Consider the following 14,085-nt stretch of genomic DNA (forward strand, 5'->3'; position numbering starts at 1 on the left):
TAATTGATATACTCAAATGCATGATTTACAATGAATGTCTAGTACGATTTATGTACTCAAAAAAATTTCGGGGAAAGTTATTTTCGGTTTTCGAAAATAAGAAACAAAGTAGGAAAAAATATTAGCGTGACATACTCCCCAACAAGCAGTATTATTTATTTCGGGTAAAAAGACAAAAAGACCCTCTTCTTCAGCCAAATGAAACTAAATTTTTAAACACCAAACTAAACCGGGGGAAAATTTTGGGCAAGAAATGCCCCGGGGCGGCGACAGACAGGCCCGAAAAATAACAAAAAACACTCAGATCATTCATCACCCTTTTCCAAAAGATTACATTCTGATAAATGACTTTGGTAAAAGTTTTTTGTCTGGCTTCATCATCATTATCATCATCATATTATCATCATCTTTGTCGTCATCATCATTATCATCATCATATCGATGTCATCATCATCATCACCATCATCATCATTATCATTATTATCATCATCATCATTATCATTATCATCATCAACATCATCATCATCATTATTATCATCATCATCATCATCATCAACATCATCATCATCATCATCAGTATATACCATCTTCAAACATAAAGAAACACCTAGGTTAAAACATTTGATCATGTTTAAAATCTTTTTTTTTTTTTTGATATCCCTTTCTTATATGTTATCATAGACAACAATATCTTAGAACAGTTTTAATTTAACGATATACGATATAAGGTTTTCGAGTAAAAAGCCTTTAATAAACTAGATATTGGTCTGTATCATGTCTGAACTTTGTACTTATATTATTGTTCCCCCCCCCCCCCCCCAAGATTAATGTAAACTCGTTGCAATAAAAACAGCAGGGGGGCGTCGGTGGCCGAATGGTGAAGGTCGTTGATTTCAAAGCACTTGCCCCTCACCACTGTGGGTTTGAATCCTGTCCGTGGTTTTACTCAGGTTCTTGTTCGTTCCTGAAAGGTCGTTGATAACAAAGCACTTTCCCTTCACCACTGTTGGTTTGAATCCTGTCCGTGGTTTTACTCAGGTTCCTGTTAGTAATGCACGAAGGGGCATCAGAGGTCTTCCTTCACCAGTAAAGCTGGACAGTTACCATATGACCTTTACTATTTTTGTGCAACGTAAAACCCAACCAAACAAAAAAATGAAAGAAACAGCAGGGTTTTGGTTTATGGCATGTTTTGGCTAAATAATAATATTACAAGTTATAAAGGAAACGAAGCCAAAAATAAGAGCAGCTGCTCCAAATTCTTTTCCTCGACAATGGAATATTTTTGAATGGCATACCATGAAAAGATCATGTGTATTTTAAATTTAATTGGAATATTCATGGACGTCATGATCAGTGGATCATTTAAACGTTATACGAGAAAATTATAAATTTATAATTATACTTTGCTGTATGAATATGTAATGATAATTATTCACTAAATTGTCTAGCAAAACCTGAAAATGTACAACGATTTAATTGCAAACGAAAGATATCTAAGATTGTAACAGACTTTTAAATTTATATACCAAAGCCTTTTTATTCCAAATTTTATTCGAAATACAAGTGAGCCGCGTCACGACAAAACCAACATAGTGCGTTTGCGACCAGCATGGATCCAGACCAGCCTGCGCATCCATGCTGTTCGCTTACAAACCCTATTACAAGTAGAGAAACTGATATCGAACAGCATGGATCCTAATCAGACTGCGCGGATGCGCAGGCTGGTCTGGATCTACGCTGGTCGCAAACCCATTATGTTGGTTTTGTCATGACGCGGCTCAAGTGTTTTCAGTTTCAACAATGGATCGACTGTTCAAAGGAAATATTAAAATCCATGTTACTTGTTTAGCTGTGTAAGAAATGAAATATTTAATCTTTGAGAAAGAACTGATAATTAAACTAAACTCGAATTATTTAAGTACTGCTGAAGTGTCCAATTATTGATTTCGTTAAATACATGTGACCACATCCTGATGTGCGTATATAAATGTTGATAATTATCATTTACAGGAAATATTTACGTGAATGAGTCATGGACGTCCGCGTATTTCTACTATGACGTCTCTTATGTATTGCTTGTAAGCGCTGAGAACAATGTAGATAGAGAAGAAAGACGTCGGGCAAATACAGCAACGGTTACCTTGTTTATTTCTGGGGTAAGTACGTCATGCAGAACTCCGATATGAACTTTTTCTACCGACCGGTACGCGGCAACGGTTACCTTATTCATTTCTGGGGTAAGTACGTCATGCAAAACTCCGACATGATTTTTTTCTTACGGTAAGCTTAGATCGTGCCGACTAGTTCAAATAAAATCATATAAAATATCTATCTTATATTGTATTATGTTGCAGGAAGGAAATCTATATAAAAAAGGCACATTGTTTTAAACTGTATGAATTGATTGAATTTTTATAGTGTCAAAATACTCATATCTTCATTTCCTATACATTGCAATAAAACTCATTTATGTGATCAATGCTAATTTTCTAAATGAAAATTAACTTACAAATGTCAGTAATTGTAATTTTAGTCGATGTTTTTCTTCGAGATATTGATTATTTTTGGAAGTAGAAATGATGAATGGGGGGGGGGGATACACAGGCAATTTGTTTACATAATGAGGTCATGATGTCGATTTTCTGAATAGAAAACTGGACATTTTTTTAATGAGGTCATGATGTCGATTTTCTGAATAGAAAACTTGACAATTTTAATGACATAATCGATGTCGATTTTCTGAATAGAAAATGTGACATTTTTTTTGAATGTTCAAATTTTTAATAAAAAGTACTACATTTATAGTGACGTAATATAAATGTCGATTTTCTGAATAGAAAACCCGACACATTTTTTTTATGTCCATTTTTTCAATAGAAAATACATTTTAATTTGTTTACATAAGTGACGTTATAATGGTCAAAGTTATGAATAGAAAATTGCTACCATAAAGGATTAGGTTAACATAATAATGGTCAAAATAGACAATAGACAATTACGACCGTAAAGGATTACGGGTCACATAAATATGGTCTAAAGTATACAATAGAATAATGATACCATAAAGGATTACTAGTAACTAATTCGGTCAAAATATACAAAAGGAAAATTATAATCAAATTATTGGTTTAAACTATGAATAGAAAATTAGGACAAAATATTATTAACAAGTCTAGACCAGCTGTGGTTAACTCATATAATAAACTACTTTAGTATCTGGTATTTCTTCTTCTTGATATTGTATTTTACTATCTCATGTATCCGCCATCAGAAAAATGTAAAGTTTAATCAATTGTTTACATAATGACTTAAGAGTGTGTACTTGATAACAATAGAACAGGTAACACTCCAAAAATGTCAATCTTATACATGTAAATGCAAAATTTAACATGTCGCATTTTTTCAAAAATTGACACGTCATATTTTTGCACATGTTGACAAGAAACAAACCTATGCCAGTTGTTTTGTATATAATTACCTTCTTTAAAGTTACTAGGCCACAGATCAAAATAGGTCAATTCAACCTCTCATTGAAGGCAAGTACTTTCTCTGTGGTTCATACAATGCTTGATATAATTAATTTACTGTGTATTTCTAAAGCAGTAAATTTGATAAAACTTGATAGTCATGCAGGTGGGATACATACATACCAATTGAGTTACCTTTTACTTTACAAATTCATACCCAATTATTGTTTTCTTATAAAATAATGAGGCCTGTTTTGTCTCAGTTTTTATCCAATGGTTTCAACACCTACATGTATCTTTAGAACTCATTAGACTTTTGTCAATGAATAATCTTTCTGTTACCAGCTGGTAAATCTTGCTTTTATCACATTTATGGTTTGAACTCTTAACCACACAATGTGGTTATCTGATAAAACAAACAATCCTTTAAGGATGTATGATCAGTATGACCCCAGATGTAACATATATTTCACCCAGGTAATAAAACCACAAAGGGACGCCTTTCTATGTCGATGAAAGTGTGGTTTCGGTAGTCTGTTATGAACATTCATTTATTCAATGGAGAAATTTTTATACGATTTTGTTCACCACTTTAAAGCGAGGATAGGAATTACAACCTAAAATTGAATAAATTGTACTGAAATTTTTTTATTCACATTCTTATTTTTATATTTTGATCTAGCAAAGAGAAAACATTTTCTGCTGTTAATTGCCAGAACGAAGAAACCAATTAAATCTTACGTTTCACCACTGAAGTGATAATGTCATCACCTTGGGATTTGTATAGCAATGAACCGTCAGATTTGTAGCATCTGTGAAATTGATGTCAGCGCCAAGATAAACATTGGTCCTTTTTATGACTTGATAACAGACAGAAACAATAATTAAATATTTAATTTCATGTCAATAAGTAAACCCTTTGTATACAGGTGTGTCCTTAAATTACTCACTTCTTGTCCACCATTAAATTATAGCCACAGTATAACTATTTTCCTGGCATGCTTGAAGTGGTAATATGGATTTTACTTAATATTAAAAATATCATCAGAGCAAACACAGCTATTTGGTGATAGATTTTTATGTCAAGTTTTCACATACCCTTGACTAGATTTCTCTCTCCAGATAACTTTTTTGCATTTCAACTACACCCAGGCGCAACATGGATTAGTTGGACGATTTAAGAAAAGGATATACATAAATTTATAAAAAAAAATAAAACAAAGATCTAATGATACAGTTTAATTTATTAACTACAGACTGCATTTACAAAAAGAAATATTTAAAATAAAACGCATTTGGCATATGATAAAAAATGTGCCAATCATAATGTACCACACTAACATTTGTCCTTTTGTCTTTCCAAAATATGAATGAATATAATAAACTTTCACATGTCTTTAATAATTTGTTCATTTATTGATAAAATGTCAGTATTTATCACTACTAGTTGCTTTTTCACTGTCATCAGCATCATCATCGTTAGCATCATCATCATCATCATCATCATCATCATCATCTCAAATGTTTCTTCAAGTTCTGGTAATGGGTACTTGTCCATAACACGCTCTAACATAAATTTTCTTTTTTTAACAGCATACTGTATAGCTTCATCATTTTCAAAATCATCTTCCTCTCTTAATCTTTTTACAGTTCCCATGATCTTTTTATGTGTTGGATTGCGCTGAAGTGCATACATTTTTCCAATAAAATCCAAATAAACTTCTCTGAATGCTTTATGATACACGGAGCGTAATTTTTCAAAAGCTTTATTTCTTATTTCTTCAAGAGAGCTATCAGGGTCTTCATTACGCATTTTACTGGCTGTTTCATTTAAAACGTCATCTCCTTGTTCATATGTGAGATCTGTAAAATACTTCCATATGTCAATATGTTTTTTCTTGTTAACATCGTCATATTTTTTTCCATTGTCATGCCAAATAGTAGAAGATTCGTCGTCATTATCTTGTTCACTATCATCGTCTTCTTCGTAATGATGAGATTTGGATCTATTAGGTCTCAACCGATCGAAAATGTTTCTATATAGATAAGGTTTACGATTTGGTTCCTCTTCTGATGTATTTCCATCGCTGATATTATTTTCAGACATACTGTTATTATGTTTGAGATGTGAATGCCTATTTAAATTGTACTTTTTATTGAATTTTTTATAACACAATAGACATGTGAATACCATTATTTTAAGCGATCAAATGGCAAAATTAATGCCGATTCTCCTTTTTATATTCCCAACGAAATTATTTAGTTGCTCATTTACTCGTTTTGCTTGCTAAGTGGCTCAATTGGATGTTCATTTACTCATTTTGCTTGCTCAGTCGCTCATTTTATTCGCTCATTTGCTCATTTGGTTACTCATTTGCTCATTATACTTGCTCATTTGGTTGCTCATTTGCTCATTTTAGTTGCGCATCTGCTCATTTCGTTGCTCATTTGCTCATTTTGTTTGCTCATTTGCTCTTTTTACTTGCTCATTTGGTTGCTCATTTTACTCACACATCTGCTCATTTGGTTGCTCATTTGCTCATTTTGCTTGCTCATTTGCTCATTTTGTTTGCTCATTTGCTCTTTTTACTTGTTCATTTGCTCATTTGGTTGCTCATTTGCTCATTTTACTCGCGCATAAGCTCATTTGGTTGCTCATTTGCTCATTTTGTTTGCTCATTTGCTCTTTTTACTTGCTCATTTGCTCATTTGGTTGCTCATTTGCTCATTTTACTCGCTCATTTGCTCATTTGGTTGCTCATTTGCTCATTATACTTGCTCATTTGCTCATTTGGTTGCTCATTTGCTCATTTTGGTTGCTCATTTGCTCATTTTGGTTGCTCATTTGCTCTTTTTACTTGCTCATTTGCTCATTTGGTTGCTCATTTGCTCATTTTACTTGCTCATTTGCTCATTTGGTTGCTCATTTGCTCATTTACTTGCTCATTTGCTCATTTTGATTGCTCATTTGCTCATTTTGGTTGCTCATTTGCTCTTTTTACTTGCTCATTTGCTCATTTGGTTGCTCATTTGCTCATTTTACTCGCTCATTTGCTCATTTGGTTGCTCATTTGCTCATTTTACTTGCTCATTTGCTCATTTTGGTTGCTCATTTGCTCATTTTACTTGCTCATTTGCTCATTTTGATTGCTCATTTGCTCATTTTGGAGTGTTACCTGTTCTATTGTTATCAAGTACACACTCTTAAGTCATTATGTAAACAATTGATTAAACTTTACATTTTTCTGATGGCGGATACATGAGATAGTAAAATACAATATCAAGAAGAAGAAATACCAGATACTAAAGTAGTTTATTATATGAGTTAACCACAGCTGGTCTAGACTTGTTAATAATATTTTGTCCTAATTTTCTATTCATAGTTTAAACCAATAATTTGATTATAATTTTCCTTTTGTATATTTTGACCGAATTAGTTACTAGTAATCCTTTATGGTATCATTATTCTATTGTATACTTTAGACCATATTTATGTGACCCGTAATCCTTTACGGTCGTAATTGTCTATTGTCTATTTTGACCATTATTATGTTAACCTAATCCTTTATGGTAGCAATTTTCTATTCATAACTTTGACCATTATAACGTCACTTATGTAAACAAATTAAAATGTATCATTTTCTATTGAAAAAATGGACATAAAAAAATGTGTCGGGTTTTCTATTCAGAAAATCGACATTTATATTACGTCACTATAAATGTAGTACTTTTTATTAAAAAATTGAACATTCAAAAAAAAATGTCACATTTTCTATTCAGAAAATCGACATCGATTATGTCATTAAAATTGTCAAGTTTTCTATTCAGAAAATCGACATCATGACCTCATTAAAAAAATGTCCAGTTTTCTATTCAGAAAATCGACATCATGACCTCATTATGTAAACAAATTGCCTGTGTATCCCCCCCCCCCCCATTCATCATAGAAAGTAGAATGTATATAAAAATTACAATACTTGCACAGCCACAGTGCATGCGTGTATTTTACTAGACCAGGATCGGACAGAGAAGTGCCAAATGTTATTTGGTTAAACAAAATCCGCGAAAGCTGAACCAATGAACTCTTACCTTGAATGACCCGTTGACTAACAAACTTTTCTGATCTATATATCTACATTTAATTTAATCTTGGAATAATTCAATTAATGAAATAAGATTTATACCGAATTCGGAGTTAACTAGCGATACTTTCTTTGTATTGGTGAGGTCGTATATTATCATGAAACATTAGTTCGTTATATACAAATCGTAGCAGAAAATATGCCAGTATAAAACGGATTCCTTCACTTACAAACCATTTGTCAGTAATTGTTTTTGTAATGCCACTCGTTATCATTTCAGCCACGTCGTGACAAAACCAACATAATGCGTTTGCGACCAGCATGGATCCAGACCAGCCTGCGCAGACGCGCAGTCTGCTCAGGATCCATGCTGTTCGCTTACCAAAACCTATAACCAGTAGAGAAACTGATAGTAAACAGCATGGATCCTGATCAGACTGCGCGGTTGCGCAGGCTGGTCTAGATCCATGCTGGTCGAAAACGCATTATGTTGGTTTTGTCATGACGTGGCTCATTTATATAGACATCTACGGTAGTACCAGTGACTACAGACCGACCTTTCACGTTCATTGAGGACAACAGGAACATTGCATGGCTAACAGTGGTTCTTACATTCGGCGTGTTGTTGCTAGTTATTGTCTGTGGTTTTATGATGATGTACAGTATCCAAATAAAAAGGTTTAGATGGTGTATACCCTGGTGCCGTAAACGTCTTCTAGGATTGAAGAGTATGACAAGAAGGTAAGATATACATGTGTGCGGAATATTTTAACATAGAATCGGATGTGGCATATGAACTTTTATGAAGCCGACACGGTATGCACTAGGCAATATGAAAATGTTATACATACATGTATGTTAGTGTATGATGATAAACAGATGTGCATTTTCTAGTGACGCAAAAGATATTAGGCATTAAGACTGATACCACAAAAAGAAGATTTGATTATTCGATATTCTAATAAGTATCGATGGTGTCAAATGCATGAATTTGTGTCCGAAATGCATATACAAAACTTACTTTGAAATAACGGGATATATATAAAGATAAAAAAATAACAAAGCATCAAAAGAAAGGTCATAAAAACGAACATATTAGTGAATAAAGCACGTGTTGATACCAATGACAAGTTTAAATTATTATTGCAAATCAAATCAAGTGACTCGAGTGTTGATATTGCCTCTGTTGGTAAAGAAATATCTAATAACAGCAGACAAGGTAAAGTATTTGGATTTGGATAGATATTATTACTTTATAATATAAAACAAAGAAAAAGAAAAGAAAAAGAAAACAAGAGCGCAATTTGAATGTAAATTTGTTCTGTGAGATAATTAATAAAAAAAACTACGTTTTTCTTTACCTAAATAAAATGTTAAAATACAGAAGTTACATGGGTCCACAAATGCATTTTGATTATTCATGGTATTAACCATTTATTGATACTGTAGAGAAAAGAGAAGGTACTACCGTGGTCTACTGCTGCAGGAAGAGATGGATGAGATGAATGAAGACTCTGATGATGATGAAGATGTTACAACTGCTCTCCAACACAGGGAGGATGATGACGACGAGACAGCAGCGCCACCTATGTTGTGGGCGAGACTCAAAGCTAAAGGGGAATTTGTAGCACGTGGTCCTACAGTCAGGAAAGCTGGTGTCCCTCGAGCAGCTGTATACGATGAGCCCAAACCACAACTCAGTAATCTTTATCACATTTAATCAAATATTGCTGTCATACATTTTGTACACAAATGTATTCATATAAGATACAATCATGCTTTATTCATATATACATTATCAACGTTTTATACTAGTTTGTGAAGTTACGGGTTACAAAAGTTGTTTGGTTCAGATAGGACGTGTAAGCGTTACTTTGACATCATTGTAAAGCATTAACGATTTTGTAAAATTCCATAATCAAAATCCTCTAAAACAACTTAATTGTATATCAAATCGTTTCTATTATATATTGTTACACACTGTTCTTTGTCATACATCTTCGATATAGTTATACTTATTTTTCTTCCAAGACTGTTAAAAGAATGTCATTGTAAGTAATGCACAATGATGCCATGATCCGTAATTGTTATATTACATTTTATAAATTTTCGTAACATGATATTTATGTACATTTCAGAGAAAGAAACGTCGAAGAAATTGATGAAATCTGATTCAGATTTTTGGAACAGTTAAAGAGGTACATTATAGAGGAATCAAGTAAACGCAGACAAAATAATAACAATGAATATTGGGAAGAAACTGAAGGGTCGATATATAAACAAATTAAGTTTGTTTTGTTTACATTAATAGTTTTAGTTCTTATGTTTTCTGCCTATTATAGCGTATTTCAATTGTGTTAGTATAGTATGTCTTTTAATTGAGTTGACATAAACCACAAAAAGAATGCCAGTTAAAAAAATTATGGCATAGTGAAATGATTAAAAGGTTGTTGTTTGATTTTTTGTTTTAATTATTTGGTCAACTTCAAGCTTTATTAACACTTATTTTAGATACGTCAATTATATTTTAGAGTGAAAAAAAAATCACAAGATAACGTTGCCTAAATACATATACATATATATACACACATTGTTAAATGAATTTCTTTGAGTCTGTAATACTTGTATTAGCCGTAAACTTTTATAAGGTAAAAAATTCAGTCATAAACATTCGATAGGTAATAAAACATTGTATGTGAAATTGAACGCAACATTATCTCGTGTATATTTTCAATCTGAAATATTATTGACGTAGCCAAAAATGTATGCAATGCCATGCGAACAGTTTTAAAAAATGATTTGAGAAAAAAAAAATCAAAGCACAGAAGGCGCTGAATTTGTTTGGGTCTCAGAATGTCAGAAAGGTGAAGGTTGTGAGATTATAAAACAATTTGTTTTTGTATAGTGCCACCAATGCTTTCCAGCGTTTTAATTGTAGTAGATTGGCTATAAGACTAATTGCAACACTGATATTCAATCCAATGTTTATTTGACTTAAGCAATTTGAAAAAAATGAGTTGCCTTAACTGGGATTTGAACTCTAGACCTCTCGCTTCCTAAGCGGGCGCGCAAACCCCTCGGCCACTGTGAATTTATATGTTAACTGCCTGAAGAAAAGCATATTATTCTATATTAGGGTTTGTAACGACGCTAACTGTTGTTTAACACTTGTGTAAATAATCATGGCGCTTACTATAAGCATGTATATCTATAAAGAATAAAACAATATTAGAAATCTTCGACCATTCGGGAATTATTTTGCTTGAAAATAATGCGCCTGTCATGTGACCATATTTACGCAGTGATCTCCCCTGAATTTTTCGGCCTTAGTGTTACATATAAAGGGAAGTAACCTCTTCAAAAAAGCGAACTACTTTCGGCATTTGCAATTAACAGCATGAGAGCCTGAAATTTCGCTACCATTATTTGTTTGGTCTGACGACCCAAACAAATAAAAAACCACAATAATATGGTCGTGAATATCTTGTTTATGTATCACTAAGTTTATAGTCAAATTGTTCAGTGTAAATGTTTTGTTAGTTACTTTATTCTCTTTGCTTTATTATTGTTACTTATTTGTAGTCATAAATTGTCATGGTAACCAGTGAAAATGTAAACAACTACTCTTGCCTGGCTTCTATGTTCTGCGTTATGAGTTCCATAACCGGTGTCACTTGTGACTCAGATCCGCTCTTTTTACTACATCCGTTACCACATAAACAACACCAGACGGTGATGATCAAAGCAGAAAGTCCAGTGATAAAACAAAACCCAGCAATCATTCCAATCATCATCTTCGTCTGTGTGCTCTAAAACAATAATAAATAATGCGTCGTTTATGAAGGGGACCAGTCAGTCACGTGATCCACAGCAAAACATTTATTTATCACTATAATTTTCAACAACATGATTCATAAAGGAATGTTGATATCTCCTTTTCTGCATGCTGACACGAACTTATTATCTTTTTATCAAATATATTCGAAGCTATTTTCTATGTATGTACATTTTAGCCCGTAAAAGGCTTGGCAAAACAACCGTATTTCGTATAGCACAAATTAAGAGTTACGAACGTTTGGAAATGCAGAATTTCCCCCGTATTGTTTGGGTCAATTTATTGTTACACAATCGACCAAAATAAGTTTTTGGAAATGCAGAATTTTCCCCGTATTGTTTGGGTCAATTGTTACACTATCGACCAAAATAAGTTTTTTGAAATGCAGAATTTCCCCCATATTGTTTGGGTCAATTGTTACACTATCGACCAAAATAAGTTTTTGGAAATGCAGAATTTGCCCGTACTGTCAACACTGGGTCAATTGTTACATATTCGACCAAAAATGGTTTTTGGAAATGTAGAGTTTGCCAAGTATTACTGTTATCGGTAAAATGCATGTTTGGTACAAAATAAAAAAAAAAATTCAAGGAAGTATATGTAGTTGATGTTTGAAAAAAGAATGTTAAAACTTTGAAATATATTCTTATGAAACTGACATAATGTACAATGTATTTTCTTTTTATTTGACTTTACCTGTCGCTTTTGCTCCTCCGCTGTAACATCTGAAACAAAAATTAAAGTAAAGTAAATAGTGAAAAAAAAATTATGTTGGAATAAACTCAACAAAACTTATCAATAAGAATTCACATGATTCAGTTAGTTCGTCTCATTTTTTTTCCATTTTCATTTCAGTTTTGTATTTTAGCTGTTCTTACTTAAATTGCATAATAGAAAGAATTTAACTGCGTTTCTTAAATAAATGTATACGTTTTTTTATTAAGTTGTTGTATTTGTAAAAAATTCTTGCGTAAAAAATATCTTATAGAGGATATTCAAGTTTTGTCGATAAATACATGATTTATTTTCATCGAGTGGTATGAAAATAAATAGTTCACGAGTGGCGGTAGCCACGAGTGAAATATGGTAATTTTCATGCCACAAGATGAAAATAAATCATGTATTTATAGAAAAAGCTTGAATTTTCTGTTTATTATATACATTTTCCTCTTTTTTGACATTAAAATTTGAAAGACTTTCCCTTAAATTTTGTGCAATGGCAGAATTTAAAAGAAAGTAGTCCGGCAAGACACCAGTGAAAATACGGAAAATATATATGTTTCACTGCAGTGAAAAATAAATTTTTACAGTGAAAATACGGAAAATGAAAACACGCATTTTATTTCATCAATATTTCATTTCTAAGTATATAATAAATTGAAATATTGTAATTCTATACTTTACTAAACTTACTGTATATGGTACCATAATGTTGAGTGTTATGCAATTTATGATTAGTTATTGTTAGCTTTACTTATAATTAAAATCCAAATAATTTTAGAATTTGAAGTTACTATAGATTATTATTATTTGTACATGTACTTACCTTTGACCACGCCCTGCATTATCATTATACCAGCCATAAGATACACTAAGTTGAAACTTTTGTTAACGATCATCGTGAGGTTTGCCGATGTTTCTATACACTTAATTCTTCAATAACTCGCTCATTTTACTGGTCATAATACAATTCAATTCCTGTTATAATTTTGCTTCCATGTCTCCATTTAAAAATAAATTAAATTAATAAATACTATTAACATGTATAGTTCAAGTTTTTTTACATTCAGTAAACTACAGAAAACTTTGCAACTGTCGGGACAAGAACTTTGTTTCACTAATTGAATAACATTAGTGCTGACTAATGATATCAACTGTAATTAATCGATCTAATTAATACAAAACAATAAAGAAAGTATGGGTAAAAAGGTCATATTTGTCCAAATTGTATTCATATTCGCTATGTTATTTGTGTTCCGATGTTTACATACTCATCCGAATAAGGAACATGAGCACCGCAAGCCGGAGCAATATACGCCCAAACGTAAATTTGTCAGAGTAATCAAATAGCACCTAGAAACTTCTGTCTTAATTATCCTTCTGATGATGGCGCCGAAACAGGAAAGATAATTTTGGTATTCCTCGGGACATGTTACAAACTTAAAAGCAACACCAAAGTAAAAACCCCTCACCTGTTGGAGCTTTAAAGATACATTGACTCCAGTTGTTTGAACCCAGTTAGTCGCCTCTATACGTCACGCGGATTTAACTGTGAGCCTTAGCCATTAAAGGCAACCAACTCCTCGGCCACAAGGTTTGAAATGAACGATGGGCAGGTTTATTAAATTTAATGAAGTTTACTTAAGCAAGGTTAATGCATAAGAGCCAATTTGAATAACATTTCAATAAACAGCATTATTTACCGACTTGGAAAAAACAACAACCGTTCTCCATATTAGATTGAGATTGTAAAAACATTTCTTATTAGTAGAAGCCATTCTCTGTCTTATTACCATCTTAGTCACTGGTACTACCGTAGATGTCTATATAAATGAGCCACGTCATGACAAAACCAACATAATGCGTTTGCGACCAGCATGGATCCAGACCAGCCTGCGCAGACGCGCAGTCTGCTCAGGATCCATGCTGTTCGCTTACCAAAACCTATAACCAGTAGAGAAACTGATAGTAAACAGCA

At 32.6% G+C, this 14,085-nt stretch overlaps 1 protein-coding gene across 1 annotated transcript; it reads left to right on the forward strand.

Annotated features, from left to right (window-relative positions):
• The first annotated feature begins 322 nt into the window (after positions 1-322).
• On the forward strand, positions 323-10,792 carry LOC132724708 (uncharacterized). Its single transcript, XM_060709637.1, has 5 exons — positions 323-353; positions 2,014-2,159; positions 8,076-8,293; positions 9,002-9,252; positions 9,691-10,792. The coding sequence occupies exons 3-5, from the start codon at positions 8,202-8,204 to the stop codon at positions 9,744-9,746; spliced, it is 399 nt and encodes a 132-aa protein (XP_060565620.1). The 5' UTR covers positions 323-353; positions 2,014-2,159; positions 8,076-8,201; the 3' UTR covers positions 9,747-10,792.
• Positions 10,793-14,085: the final 3,293 nt, after the last annotated feature.

The sequence above is a fragment of the Ruditapes philippinarum genome, unplaced genomic scaffold (genome assembly GCF_026571515.1).
Source record: "Ruditapes philippinarum isolate M1 unplaced genomic scaffold, ASM2657151v2 ctg7832_1_1_1_1, whole genome shotgun sequence".
NCBI lineage: Eukaryota > Metazoa > Mollusca > Bivalvia > Venerida > Veneridae > Ruditapes > Ruditapes philippinarum.

Bases quoted from the DNA above. Each gene is read 5' to 3' on its own strand.
- LOC132724708 (XM_060709637.1), top strand. From the start codon at position 8,202: ATGATGATGTACAGTATCCAAATAAAAAGGTTTAGATGGTGTATACCC. The intron at 8,294-9,001 runs GTAAGATATACA...TTGATACTGTAG, and splicing joins TTGAAGAGTATGACAAGAAG to AGAAAAGAGAAGGTACTACC. The intron at 9,253-9,690 runs GTAATCTTTATC...TGTACATTTCAG, and splicing joins TGAGCCCAAACCACAACTCA to AGAAAGAAACGTCGAAGAAA.